Here is a 25,158-nt window from a genome sequence, read left to right on the forward strand (position 1 = left end):
AGTGTCTCTGCTGTTTGAATTTCAATCGGGAAGGGCTTCCCTGCTCACCAAGAAACTTCCAAAGAACTTTTCCCTAACTGGTTTTGCTTCAGGACCTGGATTTTACATTGGACATGTGGTGACCCAACCGAACAAAATTGAATTTAGTTTTAATACATTTCCTGTTACATTTACTGTGAAATGCAGAAGGGCAACTTGGACTCTATATATTATACTGTTCAAAATTGCACTATACTGTATGCTCAGTATATCATTACTGGATGTAATGGGGTGTTTTTCTTTCCTTATAAAAGGCTATAAGCTTTTACATTTTTTTTCTATTCTAGTATGAATTGGCTGAATACTGTCTGTAATGAAAGTAGTGCCACTGCATGTTTGCAGCTTTTAAAGACACATATTGAAAATATATTTCTTATATCAATTATTTGTTTGGCTATATATTGTGCCCCAGATGTCTGGAGTGATTCTATCTGCTCTCAGATAATGGTTTATGATGATTCTGCATATTTTTGTTCTTCAGGGGTTGGCGTTATTGGGAAGCACTCTCTCCCTGCCTCCATTTCCTGTCCTGTTTAATCGCTTCCAGGTGAGAGGTGTTCTTCTGACCTCTTCTGGGAATGCTTATTAAAACTGTTTTCCTATTGATACCGTGGGTTTGATATTTACCAGATTTGACAAAGTAAAGATCTCATGTTTGGCATAATATTACAAGGGAAACATAAGTGAATTATTTGGCCTGAATGCTTCAGATATAACATTGTTAAGGTGCAGGCTTGAAACTCAATCCTTGGTCCCACACCACATTTGGTTTTCATTCTTTTTCTCGAAAATTTAACAATAGCACCCAGGGATTAAGTCATGAGGCAGGTCGCAGCCAAACCAAACATCCTGCCTCCTACAGAATAATGAAGACAGATGAAAAAAGGAAAGAGGTGTAAAGTGTACTTTTTTCTTTATGTTTTCTCAAGGAGGCATTTTACGCCGAGGCTGTCTTCGAACGAAACGAAGCCCATCTAAAAAAGAAAAAACACATAGCAAAACAAAACAAGGGATGTTATTCTTCTTTCAGCACAAACAGGGTTCCCGGTACATGAGCTCTTGGGGATTTTGCAGAAGTGATGGGGCTTTCTCCAGATCGCCTCTTAACCGCTAAGATCGAGTTTCCCGCCAAGGGGGGTGTGACATCGCTTCTCCCCCTGCAGAGCAGACCTACGACCAGAGCTCGCAACCGCATCCAACGACACTTCGTCTCGCTGACCCGGTCACACTCTCCACACGCCCTTCTCGCTTCATGGCCACACAAGGCCCGGTTGGCAAAGAAAAGGATAATATTTCTTCAGCTGATACCGCAAGCGGTTTTAAGATGGAGCGATTGTGGTAAGAGAATGAGGTGTGGTAGGTGGAGGTGATGATAGGAAGGAGGGACTAACTGGGAAGAAAAGCTGCTGCGGTCACACACATTTTCTAAGCCTTATAATTAAAGTGAGATTTTCTCCGGCATGTACAGTGGTACAAACTGATTTGGTTTAAACAGTCATTCTGACAGGTGATTTTTGCCTCCACCTATGCTGTGAAAGACATGCATCTTTAAAGAAGTATTCATCGAGAGCCATCCGGTAACACTTGTCATAGTCAATGACAGGTGGAGGAAAAGAAAGTAACAAGTGTTCAGCATAGCATGTCTCACTTCATAACCAAACGTACATCAAATGACGTCAATTCCTCTTACTTTAGATCACCGTATGAACCATCAATGTCACTGAGATCTCTCCCAGTCCTGCTCCGTATGGAATTCTCTTTGCTAGTACCTCTAACAGACATTTAATCGTATCTCACGATCAAAACTGAGATTGGCTTTGACAAGAATGATGGATCACTTCTCAATAACTCACACCTGCAGAGGCCATTTTCTTGTGCCACACTGAAACACAATCGTCAAATCCAGGAGGGACCCGCAACGTACAGCGGGAGATACTCCTAAATATGTGCTCCTTCGGTCTGTAGCACAACACGTGGTTTTGATGGGCCGATTTGATATTTCCAGAGCTCCTTCAGTGATCGTGGCTTCCCTGGCTTGAGGTGAACTTTTGCACGGGTGATTTATGCACCTTCTGAACTGTGCAGAGTTGGTGGAGGGCTCCTATGTCATCGTAGCCTGAGGCCTCAGGCACTTCCTGTTTAAGATGACTTACAGTTCTCTGTCAGTCCTCTGGGCCCATTTTATTGCTGCCCAGCCCCTCGCAGGAGCAGCACCGGGTCTGTGCTGTCACTATGACATCATCAGCACACAGGAAGTGTGCTCATTCCTTACTCATCATATACAAAGATCGGCCGTACTTGAGGAGTGACATCATGGCATCAAGTTCTCTGACTCTTCACACACATATTTCTTATATTATTTTTAGATATTAACAACACAAAGAACTGCCAGAGGAAGCTTTTCCCACTGAAATGCCATTTTCTAAGGCTTTTACATACTGTTTTCTCTGTGGTTGCCATCCACATCCAAAAAACATCAGCATTCTGTTTGTGGTTCTTGCTAAATCAACTAAAACACAGTCAAGCCAATGCCTCTCACTCCCTTTCCACAAACTCTTTACATGCAAATTTCATTTTCAAATAAGGCTCCTTTTTCACTTCTGAAATATCCATCAAACAACAGCATGAAACATGAAATATTGAGTCTTTCTATAAATGTGCTGGTGGCTTCACGCTTTGATGAAGTGACTGTAATTGATCGCCCTTTACACAAGACGTCCGTCATTTGGCTGCACCAGTGGTTGGTTAGTGGAGGTGTTGGGAGCGTGGATCTGTTATCGTAGGGCTGATGTATGGATGGCAGTCTAACACAAAGCTCTCCATGGGAAATCTCAGACAACGATCGCAGCCTTGCATCTTAGAAGAAAGTCACTCTCCCACTCACACAGACAAGTGGATACTCATTGAGCAACAATCGGAGGGTCATGGTTCTGCTGAGAAGTGCTCATTCAGGGCTGTGGAGTCTGGAAAGCGGCGTGTGTCTGGTCTCATGGACTGAGAGATAGACGGAGCTCTGATACTCCCACACGTTTTGGAGATAGCAGGCAGATTTCCTGTTCATGAGAAGAAGCTTTGATACAAGCTCTGTTGCACAATGGCATCAAAGGCTCAGTGAAGACCCACAAGATAAAGATACAGGACTTCAAATGACTCGCCCTCTCTTTACTGTGTACAAAAACACACTCTGGTGAGCATGCTCACATCAACATGTCCATTTCTTAATTACACAAGCATTATGATGTATGCATTGAAACCCCTTACTACGGTACATTCGCGTGTTGAAATTGTTTGCCTTTGTAATCTTTAATCCAAATCTGAAAATCCACCTCCCCTCTGAAAGGATGGAACTTCTCTGGTGACATCAGTTTGACGGCTTGGACTTGACCATAACATCCTTAAACAAATATAAACAGTATTAAAAGGTAAGAGTATTACATTATAAATTTTATTTTAATTTTTGCTAAATTTCATATCCATAAGTGCAAGTCCAATAAAACTAACCCTTTATTTTTGGTTCTTAAAAAAGAAATTAAAATTTATGTTAAGATGATTTCTTTAATATATTTAAATAATGTTTAGCCCACCCCCCTGGCTGTCGTCTATTTTGTATGCATATTTTTTGTTGTTGTTGTACAAATCACATTCGGAATATCTCCCTCATTCTGTCTTATCCAAGCAGAAAGCTCAGGAAAATTACTGCGCTGGAGTGATTTCAGGAATGATTGATTCTGATCTGCATGGGTCACTATGTTTTTAAACAGGTTCAGCGCATTGGGTTTGAGGGCCAAAACTCAAAAAAATTGAATGTGGTCTTTGGATAAGGTTTCAAAAATATATCCCATCAACTGAGCAGTGCTGGCAGCCAGAGCAGACCAAAGGGTCGAAACCTTGGAAGGATGAGCCTCGCTGTGAAGTTTGGAGCGAAGCTGGAGATTTCTGGCCTGAGATGGATCACCCCCATGCTGAGAAGCACAGCATAAAAAGTGACTTTTCTAACTCGATGGACTGTTGATATTTTAAAACATTGTGAAAGTTAAAAAGAGGCTGTGCTTTAAATAATAAAGATGCTTGACAAAATATTTTCAAGCCAAATGTAATCTTTATTTTTCTGTTTCTGTACAAAAAGCATGGGATCACAGGGAAAAAACTGAAATAAAAATGACGGAAAAAACATGCATTTATTTACAGCATGGTCAGAGAGAAAAAGGAAAGTAGAATACATCTCCCTATCTGAATTCTAAAGACATTAATTAAACATTGTGCTTTGATATATTTTGATATAATATTTCATATTTCACAAAGATGCAGTACCTTTCTCCATTTCACCTCGAAGTCAACATTTCCAAAGAAAACAGGTTTTGAAAAAGAAAACCAAAAGCCAGCTCTCTACATCTATGGCAAAAAACCTTTCACAAGCTATTAGGAAACTGAATGCATGGGTGAAATAGATGGACACGTGTTTGTGTGTGTGTGTGTGTGTGTGTGTGTGTGTGTGTGTGTGTGTGTATGTGTGTGTGTTTTCTGCCAGAGATGTTTTCATGTGAACTTTGAGATTGAATTCAGCTGTTTTAGTATAATAGGGCACTGTCAAATTGTATTTTCTTTACCCCATTTATGTCTAAACCCCAAAAGGATAAATGTGAAGTACTGTAATTATGTCACCTGTGAAATTAAAAGAGGTCTTCAGAAATCACAATTTCTTTCACATTACATTGTAGCAAACACACACCTTCACTCACTTCAGGAAAATAGAGAAAATCATGACTGGAATATTAAAATTACATTGATTCAAAGTGGTCAGTCTGTGATATTTAATCGCAAACAGAAACAAAACCAAACATGACTAAGAAACCACTTCATGAAGATGACAACCTGCAATGTGATGATTACTGAAGTCATCGCAATGATTTTCCACATTTTCCCTACGAAGACCTAAAACATTGCTGTTTCGACAGTATTTAAATGCATCATATCACAGATTATTGTTTTGATTTGTGATTTAACACACTGTCCTGGAGCGCATCCTGTTTTAAGGCATCATTATATCTCCTTACATTAATTAATTTCACAGCTAATCCACTGAAATGTGGATTGCGAGTTGCATTTAAATACAAATTGCATAACTTGTGCATATGTGTGCAACAACTAACAATATCACCAGCAACACTGACGTCAATTCATTTTTCCACGTCAAAATGTGCTCCATTTCAGGTTTGGACTTCTCTGATGTGATACATTAAACATGGCATATTTATCAGCACAATTTATTTGACTTTTCACCACTCGACGCTATGTGGCAAAACAACACATATCTAATATAAAATAAACCTCAACAAGGACAGAGAAGTATTATGGAAACATGTTAGAAACATTAACAAAATTACATGATGAATGATTAGCCATTTCAGTTATCATGACCAAAGCAAAGAGCAATCAATCCAAACAATCATCTGAAAACATACTGGTGCATATTTGTATGTTTTACATTTTTTTTGTTCTTTTTTTATTATTATTATTTTCATCTGCTTGCTAAGATACATAGCTCTTGTAAGTGCCCCAACAAAAATAGTGCATTAGGAAATAACTATGATCATACACGTTTCACGAGAACACACGAGACAAGAGGAGGAACAAGAACACAAATGCATTTTGCAAAAACATTAAATATATGATTGAAAAAAATGTTTTGTCAGTTTTTTTTTTTTTTTTTTTTTTTTTTTTTTTACAAAAGTGGTGGAGATTTGCACCCTGCTTTGAAAAAAAGGTGTCCTGGTCATGTCTGGACTTTTTTTTTTTTTTTTGTAAAAACAAAAATGACAATCCCTTTTATTTTTCACTCTTTTTACAATATCTAAAAGGTATTAAGACATCAAATGAGTTGACATAGATATTTGATACTATTGTTCTGGCCTAACTCACCAAAGAAATCCTGGAACGAACTTTATAAATACATACAAAAAAGCACAATAAGAAGTTCAACAATAAGTCTGGTACCTAAATGTGATTAAAACCGCAGAAAGCATTCCTGGCTTAAATCTACCTATCCACACACCTGGAACTATACTGGAACTACAATAACGGTATGAGTAAAAATGACTGACATCCAAAATCCTGACGATTACTAAATTACAGTCTGGGATCATTTTGTGTTTGTTTGTGCATCACTTTTGATGGTTTAAAACAAAAGCGAAAGGAAATAAAATCAGCTTGATGTTAAAAACCAAAGACACTGGATTTTGTAATTAGGAATGAATCCTTTCTGAATGGCCTTTTGAGCCATCACAGTCCCATCTGGATGAGTGGCGTCTCTCTTCTCACAGTGGAAACAGGACAGACATACAGTATGAAACGAACGGTCTACAGACAACATCAGCCATGCAAAGAAGCCCCTTCAGCCGTGGATGTATCAAAACCTCGGCCTCTCGTTCACATTGCGATAATATCCAGCTTTTATGCGTCCTGTTCGAAATGCCACCTGGTATGGCGAGTCTCCAAGGATGAAGTCATAGAGGGCAAAATAAACACATCTATTGACATTTCAGGACATGGGACATTTTCAGGCCAGGTTTACTTTTCTTCTTCTTTTTTTCTATTAGCAATCCAGGTGTAAATGTTCTTTTCGGGCAGCTCCTCATAGGACTGGTGAAGTTCGATAAGAGAGTGTCAGACAGATTTGTTGAGCCAGTGAGTTTGTTGTGGGCTCAATGAAGCCTTAGAGGAAGATCAGGTTCCTCTTCACATGGGAGGGACTATCAGACCGGCCATAGCTGGAAGAGACAAACAACAAGAAGTCAGTCGACAATAAAAGAGATGGTCCAAACAACACATGATCTATCTGAACCATAAAATGACTGGTTTATGGTTATTATAGGTCAATATTGCAACTCATTCCACAGTCGGTCTGGACTGAGGAATATTTTTAGCGAATGGCTGTAGTTAAGCAAACACTTCTTCAATTTAGTGTTTTAAGGTTAAGAGTTCCTTCTAGAACTAGATCTGCAGTCGATATTGAAGCATCTTGAGACAGATTTTGGGTTCAAAACATGCAAATAACATGGGAAATGATCATCTTTTATTATTATTTTTTTATGACAAAATCTGGTAATTTTAATACTATTTTACACTCATTTGCCCCAACATCACCACCTGCATGGAAATCAGAATAATTTTTATTTATTATTTATTGAAATGCAATTATTATCATTATAATTATTATAAATTAATTTTAATTAGTATTATTTTTTTCTTTGTTGTAAAAGAAACCAATCTTATAAGTACAAATTTATGGATCACCGTTGACCTCAAAAATGTACAAAAATGTAAAAGCCTTTACTCCAGTTTTCAGTGTCACATGATCCTTCAGAAATCATGTTAATATACTGATTTGGTGCTCAAGAAACATTTCTTATTACTTATTACTTTGTTGAGAACATCTGTGTTCCTAAGTTGTTGTTTTTTTTTTATTTAGGGAATTTTTATATTATTTTAACCTAATTTGCCCCAACAGACATCACCACCAGTGTGAAAAACGGCATTTTCACTATTTATTTACTTAAAATTTGTTTTAGTATTTTTTTTGCAGCAAAAACAACCAATCTTATAAGTAGAAAGTTATGGATCAACTTTGTCCTCAAAAAATTAGCGCCCTTTTTTTGTGAGTCATGGTAAAATAGGGTCTTGTTTCCTGATTGGCTCAGAGGCAGGAGAGGGGTGGGGTGCTCACCCTGTAGACTGCTCCCATTGGTGCTGGTGCAGGTGGGGGGCGGGGAGGTCTGTGGCCGGACGACAGGCGCGAAGGCGCTCTTCTGTTTGACTGCAGAGATCATATGGACAGGAGAGAATGAGAAAGGGCCCGCAGACAGAGAGATGGAAGTAGGGATGCATGAAGAAGAGGTGGAAGAGGAGGCATGATGCTCCAACAGAGGACTGGAGGGGGTGACTGAAACAGACACACACACACAGAGAAACACACACCCGCACACACACAAAGATGAGAGTTATGAGGTGGGTCATGCCGATTGTTAGAGGGTTAATTGAAGTGGAAGGGCTATGGCAGAGTGAGGCATTATGGGAATGAAGCCGTGTGCTACCTGAATGGCAAAGTTGATCCATAACTTAGAACTCTTGAGGAGGATTTGTGTCAATATAGTCCACATTTGACTGCCAAATCACACTTTTGCTGAAGCATCAACATGAAAACCGCTCTTGTTTTGACACACGTATACGTAAAGCTTGCTTGGAGATGATATTATCAGGACATCTAATATGCAGTCATCTGCATGCTTTGAGAGAAAAACAGGTAATAAAAACCACTGTACACTAACCAACAATCTTGGCACTGAATCTTGGAGCAAAACCCACAATGAATTTTCTTCAATGAAATTCCAATTGCAAACTCTTGCCAACTTGTTTTCCATTTTTTTAATGAATGGAAAGCAAACCTGCCATGAAACAGCTTTGCACAAAGCTCAGCCTGCCAAACAAGTGCCAATCACACAAAATACAGCTGCTATATATCGAATATATGAACAGTCCTGAGTATATAAACCTCATTTGTAATTGTCAGGCCTCTAGCATTGTGATTCCCCCCCACCCAAAACAGTAGCAGCAGACGTTTCCACAGGAAAGTGCAGACAGAAAGATCACTATCCTGACCGCAGTGAGAAAGCGAGCATGTGACGGAGTGAGATGCATGGAAGAATCGTTACAGTGTTAGACATGAAAGGAGATGAAAAAATATGAGTGTTTGTGGAGTTAGTTCGGATGGAGACATGCACAGTGCATGGAACAGCAGACAGACAATAACCTTTCCCTCAACGAACAAGAACAGACAGACAAACAACCTTAGCATTTCAGATTAGCATTAAGATGCTGACTGAGTTGTGTCCGAATATGCCTGTTGTGATACCCAAAATCACAAATATTAAATTTTAGCTGATTAAATCCAACAAATCAGAATCCAAAACATGCAGTGAAGAGTTAACAACCCTGCTGAAATGACTAGCATGTAGTATCTTATATTTCCAGGCTGGTTTGTAGCTGATCAATCAGTCTACACTCTTTAAAATAAAGGTTCTTTATTTGCATCTATGGTTCCACGGAGAGCCTATAATCTTTCAATTCCACAAAAGGTTCTTTATAATGGAAAAATGTACTTCAGATTATTAAAATGGTCTTCACACTAAGAAAATAACTGTTCATTGAAAGGCTATTTGGGGAACTCAAAATGATAGTTCTACATTCTAATAAAGTTTCAAAAGGGGAGCTTCACAGTAATGCCAAATAGGAACCATTTTTGGTTCCTTAAAAAAACTTTCAGTAAACGGTTTTTAAAAGAACCGTATTTTTCTTAGTGTGAAGAACATTTTAATCTAAAGAACCCTTTTGCACTATAAGAAACCTTTTTGTGCAATGGAAAGTTTCCATGGATGTTAAAGGTTCTTCAAGGAGCCATCGATGCCAATAAAGAACCTTTATTTCTAAGAGTAGACCAAGTCTGGTTCCCCACAGAACCTTTCAGTGAACATTTCTTAAAAGATAATTTTTAAGAGTATATATGGCATTGCTGAAAACTTCCTTAGCTGGTAAAGGCTTGAGACTAGCTGAAAGTACAAAAAAAAAATCCTGGATAAACTACTCAAGAAGCCCAATATGCTGGTCTTTCATCAGAAATGTCAGGATCTGTTAGCTTATCAACAGAACACTCACTTGCGTAAGGAGAGTTGGCGGCGGATCCGTTGAGGAAACTCGGGGATGCAGGGACGCCCAGGTTGGTCATCCCGGCTCCGTATCCGTTCATGGTGGAGGTGATGGTGTTGTAGTTGGACTGCTGGGGTGTGGAGCTCGGCACATACCCACGAGGAGACACGCTGTTTGAGTTACGAGAGTAACCTGGAATATAAGACATGGTGACAGGTTAAGGAGGACACTCTTGTAGATTGAAGATCAAATATAAACCATGTCAGCACTAGGATTTTATTATGAGTTTGCTTATTAAGACGCTTGATGTGATTTGTAGATGTTGCGGTTGGACTAATGTGTGTCTGTGACATGCTGGGTTTGTGTTTCTAGTGGGTGGGATTCCTTGGTAAGTGTGAGAACATTGTAAAGATGTCCGGCTGCTGTTAAGAAAGCACCCAGTACAGCAGTCAAACAAAACTTTGTCTATGTTCCCATAAGCAGTGTGTGTGTATTGGGGGTTTTGGACTCTTTTCACCTGGCAGACAATAAGACAGACAGGTCCCGGACCATACTGAGAAACATAGATATCACAGAGACTTGAGAGTGAACTCTTTAGCCAGTAAGTAACAAAACCTAGCAACCACCAAAAACACCCCAGCAATAACCCTGCACAACAATGGCCTGTTAGTCATCACAACATACATGCAAACATGGTGGTAAGTTTTGAACAGACATTTCTTAAGGAAACATCGTATTCTTGATTTTTTCCCTCCTTTTTTTCCTGTACTATTCACAATCAGCCAAAACTAAACAGGATGAGAAGAGAGGCAGAGAGCATTGAATACCATTTGGCATCCATCTATGTCCACACTCTGGGCCTTAAGCCTAATTCTCATATCAAACAGTTGAGAAAGAAAGTCAGAGAGAGTATGAGGAAGAAGAGAAAATATTGATTTAATAAAAAAAGAGAAATATATAAAAATAAAAATGCACTGCAAAAATTCATTGAAGCATTAATCTAAATTTCTGAAGTCATATTATTTTAATACATGATATATATACATACACACACAACCATTCAGAAGTTTGGGGTCATTAATTTTTACAAATATTATCTATGTATTTATTTAATTAAAAATACAGTAATTTATTCATGTGATGGCAAAGCTGAATTTGTTTTTTCATTATATTTATCAATATAAACAGCAAGAATAGCAATTATTTGCAATATAATATTTTTTGCAATAATGCAAAGGTCTTTAGTATCACTTATGATCCAGTGAATTGTTTTCTTTTTTACTGATCCAAACTGTATTTTTAAAAAATATATAACTCACTAATAAAAAAAGCTAATTTATCTGGTTTTAAATATGTCTAACTAGAAAACAAGAAACAAAGCAGATTACAAAAAAAAAACAAAAAAAAAAAAAAACATCCTAACTGACAAATCAACATCCTTTTAACATGTCAGTCACATACTGTAAGCAGCAACATGACTGCCATTATGAGCTGCAAATATCTTTCGTTAATGAAGTCGATGCTGGTTAATCTGAGAACTTCCCTAAATAAACTGTGCTCCTATATGATTTGATAAGCTGCAGGAAAGAGTTGGTGTTTTCTGTAAATCAGTTTGCAACTTAATTAGAACTTGAAACGATAATTAGTTTGATGGATGAACGAGTGGAGCAGCAGGCTGACCGAATTAAATCCTGCTGAAGTTTCACTGCATACAAGCATGAAGTATGAAATGCAATATTTTTATAATGGCTAACGGCCCTTTCCCATGACCTCATGTATTCCTGTAGGTGTTCCTAAAATGAGGAAAACAGACGAGAAGAAAACAGGCTAGCAGGAGAGAAAGCACAGGGTGACAAGGGAGAGAGAGTTCCTCTGTCTTCCTGTCTGTCTCTCTCTCTCTCTGATATAAGGAGATTGATCTGTTCATCTCACATCCATTCCCATTTCCTGTCTGTGAGCGTCATAGCTGGTGGGTGAAGAGAAACATGGCCCGATGCTGAGATATTGAAAACATACTTGTGCACGGAAATGCTCACACACAGGGTATGAAACACACATATTCAAGTCCAAAGGAAATATCAATTCTGTTTAGTGATGCTAACGGTGTGGAAATTACATAATTAAGACATTTCAAGCGACTTTTTACAGTTTAAGCTACATTTTAAGCAACATTAAGAATACAAGGTGTACATTTTATCCTTCTAGGTGGAATCAATCAGCTTTAGCAGTCAGCTCATGTTACAATATTATTACAATTTAAAATAACTTTTTCTATTTGAATATATTTTAAAATGAAATGGATTACTGTGATGGCAAAGTTACGTGCTGTGCTTATAAACTGTGTCTGAAGTCGCAAATAGTGTGTTTCATTCTTGTAGCTCTGTCATCCTGAGTCTCTCAGCTCGTTCACAGCCTGTGCCGCTCACACTTCTCTCAGGAGTGACAGGGAGTGTGTACACACACAGACACACTCTGATGAATGTGTCATTTCTATGGGCAGGTGAGTGTGAGTGGCAGCTTTGAGTGCTGTGGGTGACAGGCTTGCCAAAACACAGCCATGCAATCATCATGTACAGTGCTGCTGGTCCAGGGCTGCAGGTGGGTGTGAAGCTCACCAAACGACAGATGAACAGATCCAGACGAGGACTGACAGAATGTGTGACTGAATTTAAGTGTTGAGGTTGTCAAGCAACTTTGACTTTCGTGAAGTCATGTCTCAATCAAACCCAGTCAAACACTTTATAGGGCTGTCAACGCAACACATTAGTGTGATAATTTCAAAAGAAAATAGTGTGATAAAAATATTAACACAATTAATCATGCCCTTTGATCTGTATGTAAATGAAGTATCACCTTTAATTAGAGTTTTGATTGTAAAATTGTTTGCTGTGAACTGTAAACCAGTGATAAGCTTCATGTTCAGTGATATAAAGCAAATAATATACTGACTTCTAAATATTGATATATGCAATTCATTATTTTTAAATTGCTTGACAGCCATACATGCAAGTGTTTGAATGTGTGATTTGGGACTCACAGCACACACTGACCTTGGTCTCCCTGTGAGGCCTCAGAAATGTTGACGGCGAGCTGGCTGCTGAAAGAGTTAACTCCCATCATGCCAGAGTGAGCGCTGGAGCCTGTCAGTGAGGGCAACTGGTTATGGCTCCGCGGCACACTGTACAGCGCCTCCGTCAGGTCTGCAGCACGCTTTAAAATGATATCCTGATCAATCCAGAGAGAGAGAATGAGAGAAGAGAGAGAGAGAGAAAGATGTTGAAATGATACACAGTGGTTCTCAATGGGTTCTGATTCAAGATTACATTACATGAAAGAAAACAATAATGTCCTTAACTTAAATAAGTAATATAATTAATTATTATTTATTAATCCAAGAATATTTTAGCATTATATTTAGATGTAATTTTTTTTGATAACTATTATAATCTTATTTAAATTATAAGAATTATAAAATAAAATAATTTTATTTACCTTATATAAATATGAAGTTATTTAAAAATATAAGTTGCTTAAAATATAATGTTCTTATTATGTTACATTATTCTAATTATATTTGCATTATAGCAACTACAAAATATTTAAATATTATTGATTGTGCTTGTGTGTGTGTGTCCTTGTATATATGGTTTATGAGGACACATGTGTGTGCGTGTGTGTGTGTGTGTCTGTATGTATATATATTAGGGCTGTCAAATGATTAATGATTATTAATAATTTATCACATCCAAAATATGCTTTCAAACGATTAATGTGTATACTGTGTATATTTATTATGTATATATAAATACACACACATGCATGTATATATTTAAGAAGAATATGTTATGTTTATATATTAAATATATTTATATATAATATAAAATATAAGAATCTAAATATATAATTTATGTGTGTGTATTTATATATACATAATAAATATACCCTGTACACATACATATATTATGTAAACAAAACTTTTATTTTGGATGTGATTAATCGTGATTAATCATTTGACAGCCCTAATATATATATATATATATATATATATATATATATATAAAATGAAAGAAACTTGAACATTATCAGCTGGCTAGATATAAAATCATCAACTTCATTTGAAATGATTTTTATACCTGATTGTTATGAGGCATTCCATACAGCGCCTCCACCAGATCTGCAGCTCTTTTCAGAAGAACCTCCTAATAACACACACACACACACACAGTTTAGTCCAACACTCCACCTCTGGTACTGTAAATCACCATGGTTTGCATCTCAAACAGCACAGCACATTCGTTAAAAGCAAGTGGTGAACCATAAAACAGCATCATTATATTAAATGATTAAATCAGATTCATTATTTTTTTAATTTAACCAAAGTTGTTTACTATATACTGTATAAGCAAGCCGTGTTCAAAAACGAGAAACCAAACGTGATGAGACTGATAGAAAAAGAAGCTGTCGGAATCTCATTTACACCAACCTGTCACACACACACAAAAACAGACAGAACACACACTCAACCTGTGCCAAATCACACAAGCAGTGATCCAGGGCTGCAATCCTTTCAGACTGTACACATATGCTCCACTGTCATTCTTCACACGGTGTGTGTGACTGTGTGTGCTTGTGCGTGTTATCCTGTAGTGTTCCTGTGTAAGTCACACATCTCCACTGGCCCACAGACTCTCACTCTGGTCTTACTAAGAGTACCAAAACTAAGACAGGATATAAGCATCTTTCAATGGCTTCTTGTGCATACTTATTTTCCATCTGCTACATCTGTACTGAATTAAAGTCTTCACACCCGCGGCACCTCCTTTCCACTTCATATAAAAGCATCAAATCATCACATTGTTTCCATCTATTTAACTTTTTACAATAATTTCTGTAATTTCTACTCAATGTTTTTATGAGCTTATCAGTACACATGATTGCAAAGAAATAATGAATATATACATGTCTTGTCCCACTGAAAAAATGTTGTTGCTCAGAAATACACAATATTCCACAATGTGTGGAATATTGTTGCTATTTAAAATAGCTGTTTTCTATTAGAATATATTTTAAAATGCAGTTTGTTCCTATGATGACAAAGCTGAATTTTTAGCATCATTACTCCAGTCTTCAATGTCAAATGATCCATAAAAAATAATTCTAATATGCTGATTTGGTGCTCAGAAAATATTTTATTATGACAGTTGTGCTGCTTAATATAATTATGAAAACTGTAATACTTTTTCTCAGTAATTTTTTGATGCATAGAAATTTTAAAATAACAGCATTTATTTTAATTTATAATAAAGACATTTATATTGTTGCAAAAGATGTCTGTCACTTTTGATTAATTTAATCATAAAAAACTTGCTGACTAAAATTCAATCAAAATATAAATAAACAGAAAATTGAAATTAAAAGTGAACACAGCTATCAATGCAAGGTTGTTCTGTGAAAAATGAGTTAATTTTCAATCCGCTTCTCTCACAAAGAAACAATTTTCAGAACAATTTTTTAATATAGCACATAGGGACCTTATGCTTTATAGTGTGTTTTTCTGCTTTTAAAGCTTAAGAGACCCTGGTAACCATCTACTTTCATTGTAAAGAAGAGAGCCACTCAAACATTCTGCTAAACATCTGTTTTTGTGTCCCACAGAAGAAAGAAAGTCATAAATGTATAAAATGACAAGCCTAGTATACACTGTAGATAAATGTAGAAATGTAGGTGTGGAGGTGATACAGAGGAAGCCAGAGCTGGTATTATGGCAACCTCTACTGGAGCTCCCTGGGGTATTACACTGAAACCTACCACCCCCCACTCACACACGCACACACACACACTTCACATGACTGTATGAGAAGAGAACGGGAAACAAAGAGAAAGACAGATGAAAGTATAGCGTAAACACAGAAAAAGAGAGAAAAGATTAACCCAAAGAACTACAGATGCAGTTCATAAAATCGGGATAAAATGGCAGAAAAAAAAAACAGGTTGGCAGAGAGCAGGACAAAGAGAGGAAATGGCAGAGTAATTGTAAATCTCATGACGAGAGGTGAAAGTGAGAGATGCAGACAGAAAACAGTGCTGAAAGATGAGCAAAGGGGGAAAGGGTTGGAAGAAAACAAAGGAAAAAAGACTCAAGGGATGGAGAGAAGACAGAAGAAGACAAAGTGAGGGAAATGTGCACAAATAAAGTGGAAACAACTGAGTGAGTGAGTGAGTATGTTAGGAGGAGAGAGAGAAAGAGGGAAAGAGAGAGAGAGAGAGAGAGAGAGAGAGATGAAGAGGGGAAGTTCTAGTTGTTTTTCTCCCTCAAGTGTTGCCAGGTAAGAGGCAGCTGGGGTTGCTGGCAAACCTATCATTACTGTACTGTGAGAACAACAGCCTGTGTCTGTACACACACTCACAATAGAAATATTATGCTAATTCTACATTATTCATGTTGAAATAAAAACTTACATTCCTGTAAATATTGCTCAAGATTATTTGTTATATTTACAACCCTCAAGTACTGTCTCGACCCCCCCCCCCCCCCAAAAAAAAAAAAAAACATAAAAACCTGGTAATATTTATTGACAAATAGGAGTATATTCCAAAGGTATAAAGTCTAGTAAAATACATGTAGCTTTACAATGCTGGTGTTCCCAGAATGCACCAGGGCATGAAAAATTAATGAGGTTGTGTTGTATTTACTGTTTACACTGTTTGGCAGTTTTATTTACATACTGTAAGTGTTAATGTTGATTGTTACATTTAGTAACTTGTTATTATATATAAATAGCATTAAAAAACAAATTTTAAACTAAATAAGACATGCAAATAATAAAAATTTTAAGTGAGAAAATAAAATCTTAAAGTAAATCTCACTTTTCGGTGAATTGTTGTCATTTGTTGACTTCCCAAAAAAGTGTGAAAAATATTCAACTAAATACAACATAGTTTAAATAATAAGTAAATAAATTTAAGTACAAATAAAGTAAAATCTAAACTTTTCGTAACTTTAAAATAAATCTGAACCTTTTTAGTAGTGAATAAAGAACATTAGCTCTCAAATAAGTAATAGGGAAATATATTTAATTAAAAATAATTTAATATAAATAAAACAAAATAAAAATAATTTAATAATATAAATTATAACCATATTATTAATTATATACACTATAAACTATCAATTAAACTTACCTTAAAATAAAGCTTAAATCTTTTTTTTAGAACTGAATAAAGACATTATTTAATCTCTTTATAAACCATTTCAAGTTACAAAACAAATCAGACTTTTCTAGGGCACTTTTAGACATTTTTTCCCCAAAACTGTTTCTAGGCCAGAAACAAACACACACAAATGGACCTAAAATACACAAATACACACATGCAGAAATGTAAAACTCATGCTGGAACATTAGCTCAGGTTTCTCACATCTATGTCATGCAAACATAAGCAGGGCCTGCATCTGTGAAGTGCAGCTCTTAGTGACTGTTTTATGCCTGGCCACGAGGCCCTGAAATTGAACACTTTCTGGCTGAGTTTCTGAACACACTGTGTGGAAACTGTTACATTTACGAGGAAGAACAACAGTGGCCTTCAGATCAGGCGGAGAGGCAGAAACAGGCTCAGGAAACCACAGAATATTGTGATATTCCTTTGGAGTTTAGCTTTAAGAGCTCAACTGGGACTGTGTTGCGTGGTAGTGTACAACATACACGCACGCAAGAGAGGACTGGGGGGCATATGGAAATGGGGGGCACTAAGCTTCCTCCTCATCCTCATTGACTTGCATTTCCCACGACAAAATATGACCTTAGAACTAACAGTCCTCCCCCAGCCAATCAACAACGAGCTGTAACGATCCTCACAGATGGCTCAAGTCAATGACAAACATGGGGCGAGAGAGAGAGCTAGAGAGAGAGAGTCCCTTTTAAAGCTGAGACCTTGTGCTCTGTTGTTCTTGCATTATTCAATCTAATGTATTTATTCAACCTTTACATTAGTTAAAGTGTAATGAGTAAGGACTCTATTTGTAAAAAAAAAATTATAAAAAGATATAATTATAACAGAACACAAACAAGAGAGCACCTTGAAACCCACATAAAGCAAGACTCAACAGCATCATTACTGTACATTTCCCATAATAAAGACATCTTGTGAAGTATTTACTCACTTTAATCCAGGGTTATTAAATTTAACTAAAACTAAAATTAAAACCATTAAAAAAATGTGTTACTTGAAATATAATAAATGTTAACTTAAATGAAATAACATATAGAACAATCTATACAACAACAACTATATATATATAATGTTATATATATTATGAAATATATATATTTCATTATTTGTCATTTTTTTTTTTGCATAACTGTTATCACACCCAGTTTTATGCATCATTTACTGTACAGTGTGTGTGTGTGTGTGTGTGTGTGTGTGTGTGTGTGTGTGTTTATGAGTGCTTTGCTTTAAGTGTGTGTGCACCTGTTCATAAAGAATTCCTATTTCTTGTTTTACTGTACGTCTGGTTGTCTCTCTCTTATGGTGTTCTTGTGGGTATTTCTTTATTATATGCATCAGTACTCCCTCCCCTTCTCTGTCCATCTGTACGTGTCTCCATGGTTTGGTTCTCCAATGCTCTCGTGCCTGATGCTGTCCAGGTATGGGGTTCTTGTTCCAGTCTGGCTCCCTGCTGCAGTTCCCTGTGTCCAGCCCCAGTCGCCCGACCTGTCCCACGTTCAACAGCACTATGCCATCCACACCCAGTGGACAATCTGTCACTAACACGGCCTTGGCACTGGCAGCACACCCCTCTCTCTCTCTCTCTCTCTCTCTCTCTCTCTCTCTCTCTCTCTTCTTTTTCATACCCTGTTTCTCCTTTGCTCTCCTCTCCTGTCCTGTCTTCCCCCTGGCCACGGCTCAGTTCATTAATCTCCATTATAAAACAGAAGTTAGTTAATGTCTCTGATGCTCGCTGGCTACGATACCCTGCCATGGGCCCTTTGGCACAACATGAACGCACACACAAGCACTTACGTAAAAACACACACACACACACACACACACACACACACACACACACACACACACACACACACACACACACACACACACACTTGCTTAGCCATTCACATCTTCACACACACACTGACAAATACAAATATATTGCTAGTCTGTATGTTCTGAGTTTGTGATATGAACTTTAATTTGATAAAGGAATTTTTAAAGGTCAAATATGACTAATTGGTTCAGTTCTAAAATTTCTTTCTTCCTTTAAGTTAGAGATCTGATCAAACAACTAACTATAAGTATAAACTTAAAGGGATAGTTCACCCAAAATGTAAAATTCTGTCATTTACTCACCCTCATATCGTTCCAAACCTGTATGAGTTGCTTTCTTATGTTAAAAATAAAAGAAGATATTTTGAAGATTGCTGGTAATCAAACGGTTGGTGGTTGCCACTGACTTCCATAGTAGGAAAAAAAAAAATACTATGGAAGTCAATGGCAACCACCAATTGTTTGATTACCAGCAATCTTCAAAATATCTTTCATGTTCATAAGAAACATAAGAAAGCAACTCATATAGGTTTGGAACGACATGAGGGTGAGTAAATGATGACAGAATTATCATTTTTGGTTGAACTATCCCTTTAAGTCATCAATATTTGCCTGGTGGACAATAAAAGTCAAAAAAGTCCCATAGACTTGAGCAACCACCTAACAACACCAACCCAGAACACTCTCCACTGCAAACATTCCACTCACTTTTTCTATGAGAAATGTAAAAATGTAGTTTTTTTTTTTTTTGTAGATTTTGTTATTATACTGCAACAGCTAAAATTAATATTAATAATACAGCTTATTAATATAAATAATAATTAGTATTAGTAAACAATTTGAGAAATATAAGAACTTGAGGTATAAAGAAAAACGAATAAGCAAGAGAGAGAGGTATAAAATATCTTCAAACAGCCACAAGGTAAATAAACTTCACAGTTCTGCTCAGTGGACTTAGCTTTACTTCATTATTTATGTGGCGTCTATAAAACGACCTGCGGCTACTTTACACACGTACCCCTCACATGTCTCTACAAACTATTTCACATCACACTTTCTCTGCCCAAACAAAAAGTCCAGCACGTTCCCTCTCAAATTAAGTGTGCCAACACAAATCAGCACGGCGTTCCCTGTAGTCAAGCTGCACTATAACCTCAATATCACTTCGAGGCTCAGTACTCACTCTGTTGAACCCCTAATGAAATGCAATCAATGATTGATAAGGTGGCAGTTGCCCTCAAGTAGACCCGCTGATGATTACAGCCGGACGGCCTAAGCACCTGACCTCGCTTTGGGCTCCAGAGGTGTGCCACCTGGCCCTGGGAGAGACAGGCGCTGGGCCTTTTGTCTTATTAGCTGACTGTTGAGGTGTAAAGATCTGCTGCCTGCCAGGCATACAATTAGTCATCCTGTGATCTTTATTACTCTAGGGTGGTGGACTTTCTTTGCAAAGCCCAAATTTGACACCCTCTCTTCCTCACCCGGGAGCCCCAGGCAATGCTGGGGATCAGGTGATGGGACCTTACAGAGGATCCCTTGCGTCACAGGTTAAGGACAAGGCAGGAGTCACTCTTGTGCTACCAAGAGGACTCTGAGTGATCCTCTGCAGGGTCAGCGATTGGAGGAACTGTCCCACTTTGTGATTTCTGGGTCCTCCGTATACTCTTCTTTGCAGCTTCCTAAGACCCTCTTGACATGAAAAATAATTTTTCTAGGTATCTTGAGTTGTCTATTTGGTTCTTAGGACACTAAATAGTACAGTACAGTATTAACAATTAATAAATGTTATTTTAATTAATTATGTTTTTCAGATCAGGATATTCTCAGAGATTCTGATCTGATTTCAGATCAGAAATCATATGACTTTCAGTGGGGTCAACTAAATAAAAATATGTTGGTAATTTCACCCTTACACAATGTTCTTTGGTCTTCCAACTTAACTAGCCTCTGTACAGTTAGTCAAACATCAACATGTAGGACATCTTGCAAAATTATTAACCTTAAAAGCTCTATGATACATACAACAGCAGAAGTATGACTACTAAAAACATTTTTGTTTATTGAAAGAAAGCTGAAATAAAATAACATTTTAAAACTAACTGAAAATTAGAAATGTTGCCCTGGAAACTAACTGAATTTTATGCTGAAGCACTAAAATCACTAACTGGAAATAAATAAAAACTAAAACTACACTAAACCGGAGACTGAAATAAAAATATCCCTAATTAGTCATATTCACAAAATAAAAATGACAAAAACACATAAAAAAATAATAATGAAAACTGAAAATATAAAATATGCGCTAATTAAAAAAATTAATAAAACTTTAATAGTACATAGATAATATTAAAATAACACTTATTGCTTTAGTATTGGCCGTATTAACAAATAATGTATAAAATGTGCACTAAAGTACTATAAAGTTTGTTTCGATGCATCCCTAAGGTCAAAAACAAAAGATATCTCCCTCCCTTTTAAAAAATGCCTTTTTTATTATCCTAACTATGAGCAATCATATGCACAGTTGCATTTCATTATTTGCATTTTGCATTGTTTTTAGCATTAGCATCATCTGAGAACTATGAAATATAAAAAAGTTCTTTGTGGAACTCCGGTCAGTAAAACTCTTTTCGGTTCTAACTGAAACCTTTATTTTTAAGAGACAGGCCAGAAAGGGTTTGGACTCTACGAGAGATTCGCTCGGGGAGGTATGTGAGCGGCTCCCTCCCCTGAGAGGTGTTCTGGATGAGCTGGATTCATGTCTGCATGTTAATCTCTTCACTCTACCTGCCAAAAGGCAGAGAGCACGTGTTATGGTGCATTGAGATGCTGTATTCCTTTCCTTTCCTTTTCACAGACCTCCACAGCACAGCATCACAGCATGAAACCTTCTCAACACTCCTGGCCCCCCGCTGTTTGTGTGTGTGTGTGAAATGTATGTGGGTGAATGGGTCACGAGGAGTCGCTCAGATGCGCTACAGTTCATTCAGCACAGGTAACAAGGTGAGTCTGTTTGACTCTAGATTGGCCCAGCTCTCGGCTCTCTAACCCTGAAGGCTGTCTCCTGACAAGCCTGTTTCTATCTTCCTCCTATCTTTTCTTCCTCCCGTTTTCCCCTTGCTTTCTTTCCAGGGGCTCAATTATGGGAGGATGGTTCTCAAGCGCCCGGCGAGAGCAGATCAGCTGACCCGGGAGAGCAAGCCATCCGACAGGTCCCCTAACAATGATAAATCACATTCACACACTGAGCCTGGTGAACAGAGGTCCACCACACATGCATACATATACAACATTACAACAGCAACCTGCCACTTGCACACACACATTAAAGCTTATTGTGCTAATAAAGAGCAACTGATAAAGTAAAATGTGCCAATATGACAAGGCAAAGGAAGTCAATAATCTACATCCTCTTAAAAATGGTACATAGTAGAATGAACAGGAATAAATGAAAAGGAAGACGGGGCTAGCTGTCACAAGGACAAAATCTGAATGATAACTGTATAAGGTTTTTGAGTGAAAAATCCAACTGCACAAATGTATATTTTCTTTATCACTATCTTTTTATGTTGGTTTCAAACATGTAAAACACTCTTTATTTTGAATTAGAATTAGAATTTAGAATTTTATTCTATAAACTAAAATTAAAATGAGCAATCACGTGTATTTTAAATGTTCTAATCTGTTTATTGACCAAAACACTGGCTGTTTTGTTTCATTTTACATTTTATTTATTAATTATTTTGCTGTTTACCTCATATAGTATAGTATAGTATAGTATAGTATAGTATAGTATAGTATAGTATATATTTTACCTCACATAGTTTAATGTCTGTAAATCAAATTCTTTTAATTTACCCCATATAGTGTAACAATATACCTTACCATTGAGGCATGTTGTCACAAAAGATCAGTGTGTGTAAAAAGTTTTTAAAGTTCAATTGCATTTTAGGGTCAAGATTTGCATCTGTTGAGAAACTGACTAAACACACTCAAGTACAAACTGTGACAACTCGCTCTAGTCTCCTCTATCTGCTTTGTCCAGGGCTTTTGGGAACAGCCACATGTACATAAAGTGCATATTCTCTCTGACTGAGCAGAAAGCCCATCTACCAATATTTCAGCATGCAAACAGGACTTTTTCAGTTCATCCAGTGTGCATTAATTTTTCTTGTGTTGGAAACAGTTCCTAAGAAAGACCCCCCTTCTCATGTTTATAAGACACAACATAATCCAGGTGTCCATTAGAGTGGATCTCACAGGTCATTAACTTTACGGTAACCTGGGACCGCTTGTGAACGTCTGTCCCAAATGCCAGCGAGAAACACAGCTGCCTGCGGGACAGAGCAGCGTCCTGAATCACATCCATATTCCTGATCTATCTGGATGGAGAGGTGTGTGCTCACGGCCAAACCCGGGACTGGAAATGAAATTATAGATAAACCTGATACATGCCTGGCCCCAGCAAAGGTCGTCAGACAAACACAGCTGGGTTTCTAAATGCTGGGGCCATCACTGGCACACACACTGTAGATCTGATCAAGGATTTGGAAGGAGTCAAGTATATGCTAAAACACAGTCAATCAGCAAATGTGTGTGTGTATTTATGTATATTTCCATATTTAGATCTTATATATTTATTTATTTTGTATATATGTATATGTGTGGGTGTGTAATAATAATAATAATAATAATAATAATAATAATAATAATATAATATATATATATATATATATAATATATATATATATATATATATATATATATATATATATATATATATATATATATATATATATATATATATATATATCTATATGTATATATATATAAAATATAACAGCTTGGAATAGTTATTTACCAAACTTTATATTTATTTATTTATTTTTTTTTTTTGATTTACTTATTTGCATGCTTGATTACTTATTCATTCACTTAGTTATTTATTTACCTACTTACTGCTTTATGTATTTACGTGGTTATTTATTTATAGGACTGTGTCAAAAAACTGAGGCACTGGGAAAAGAAAAAAGACGGCCTGAAAACACCTGTCTACATTCTTATTGAGTTTTCCTCTTGAATGTATAAGTATATAAGAGGTGATAGCTGGCGGTCTCCCTTTGCCACATATCGCAGCATCAAAGCGGCCAGACAATGTATGCTCACTATTAGTATCAATTTACAAATAAACTGCTTTTTTGGTGACTGGATCTCAGATGTCAGATTTTGATAAATGGTTTCAATTTGGCAGCTGTTTTAAAGTGTCAGTCCGCATCAGATCTGATCCCCTCCTACACCAGCGCCCTGCCCGAAAGAATCTCTCTCACTTAGCTTCCTGCCTTTTTAGGGGAAAATAATCTTTTCATACTAACCAGATGGCAAACCGCCCAGGGCACCTGACGGCACATTGAGTTTTTGTTTGTTTTTGTGTGTGTTTTGTGTATGTATATATATATATATATATATATATATATATATATATATATATATATATATATATATATATATATATTCACACAGTCTGCACCCATTGCATATCAGCTTTGTTCTTTGATTTGTTGCTTGTTGCTGCCCCAAAGCTGAAATGTGCCACCAGCATGCAAAACAGCGCCAATCTAACCTCCATCTCACCCTCTCAAAGCCAGCATCACACAAACAGTTGTTTTTTCATTCACAAGCCAGTGTGAGCTGCTCTTTTACGCTATCAAACAGAAGGCCCTCAGGCTTTCAGAATCAAGGTTTGCTTCACAGACATAAGAAAACATTCGTCTTTTTCAGCAAGACTGGAGATGCAACGCCAAATCTGAGGATGAAATATTCAACTCCCATCTAGCGAATGCTTTACACCTATTTTCAAATTTATGTCAAGCGTTTCTCTCAAATGCAGGAGAGCTTGTGTAAATCCAAAGCACGGCCAGGGAAAACAAAATCTGTGATTTTGATAGATCGGAAAAATATGCAGCAAAAGCATTTTCTGCCAACCACACTTACCTTAGGTAATCTCTCCGGGTCTCCAGGGTGACGAGGGATGACCTTTTGTAGCCTCTGGAAGCCGTAGTCTATGGTGGGTTCATTCAGAGCTGCGGGAGAAACCGAAAATAAGAAGTTTATTTGATTTAACTGACCGCAGTTCTCTCAGAAAGAGGCCATTATGTCATCTTGTCCATTTCCCAGAGTTCTCTGCCATTATGTCCCACAGTTCAGCAGAGTTAAATATCAGCATGCATCTGTGTACATTTCTCCCTGTACAGTATATTTGTTTATGCTCATCTCTGTGGCATCAATCCAGGCTTTCCCTTGTGTGAATTTGTTTAATGAAGTGTTTATTGAGGCCCTATGGCCTTCCTGTCCCTCTTTACACTTCTTTTTTTCCA

At 37.1% G+C, this 25,158-nt stretch overlaps 1 protein-coding gene and 1 long non-coding RNA gene across 7 annotated transcripts in view; one reads left to right on the top strand and one right to left on the bottom strand.

The window, feature by feature from the left end:
• Positions 1–343: 343 nt before the first annotated feature.
• LOC122147426 lies at positions 344–4,060 on the top strand. Its single transcript, XR_006161617.1, has 3 exons — positions 344–3,226; positions 3,380–3,461; positions 3,801–4,060. It is a non-coding gene; the product is annotated as an uncharacterized LOC122147426 (long non-coding RNA).
• Positions 4,061–4,352: 292 nt separating this feature from the next.
• Positions 4,353–25,158, bottom strand: part of LOC109102869 (transcription factor COE3-like) — a 107,033-nt gene continuing 86,227 nt past the window's right edge. For 2 of the 6 annotated variants that reach the window (XM_042769956.1, XM_042769955.1), the window contains exons 11-16: positions 24,776–24,864; positions 13,872–13,937; positions 12,789–12,963; positions 9,748–9,930; positions 7,763–7,978; positions 5,811–6,806 (exon numbers count right to left, since the gene is read on the bottom strand). In XM_042769956.1, coding sequence (XP_042625890.1) covers positions 6,775–6,806; positions 7,763–7,978; positions 9,748–9,930; positions 12,789–12,963; positions 13,872–13,937; positions 24,776–24,864 — 761 coding nt within the window. In that variant the 3' untranslated portion in view covers positions 5,811–6,774. Of the gene's footprint in view, positions 6,807–7,762; positions 7,979–9,747; positions 9,931–12,788; positions 12,964–13,871; positions 13,938–24,775; positions 24,865–25,158 lie in introns of all 6 variants that reach the window. The other 4 variants (XM_042769958.1, XM_042769957.1, XM_042769960.1 and 1 more) reach the window with 3 other exon arrangements.

Source organism: Cyprinus carpio, chromosome A14 (genome assembly GCF_018340385.1).
Source record: "Cyprinus carpio isolate SPL01 chromosome A14, ASM1834038v1, whole genome shotgun sequence".
In the NCBI taxonomy this organism is placed as follows: domain Eukaryota; kingdom Metazoa; phylum Chordata; class Actinopteri; order Cypriniformes; family Cyprinidae; genus Cyprinus; species Cyprinus carpio.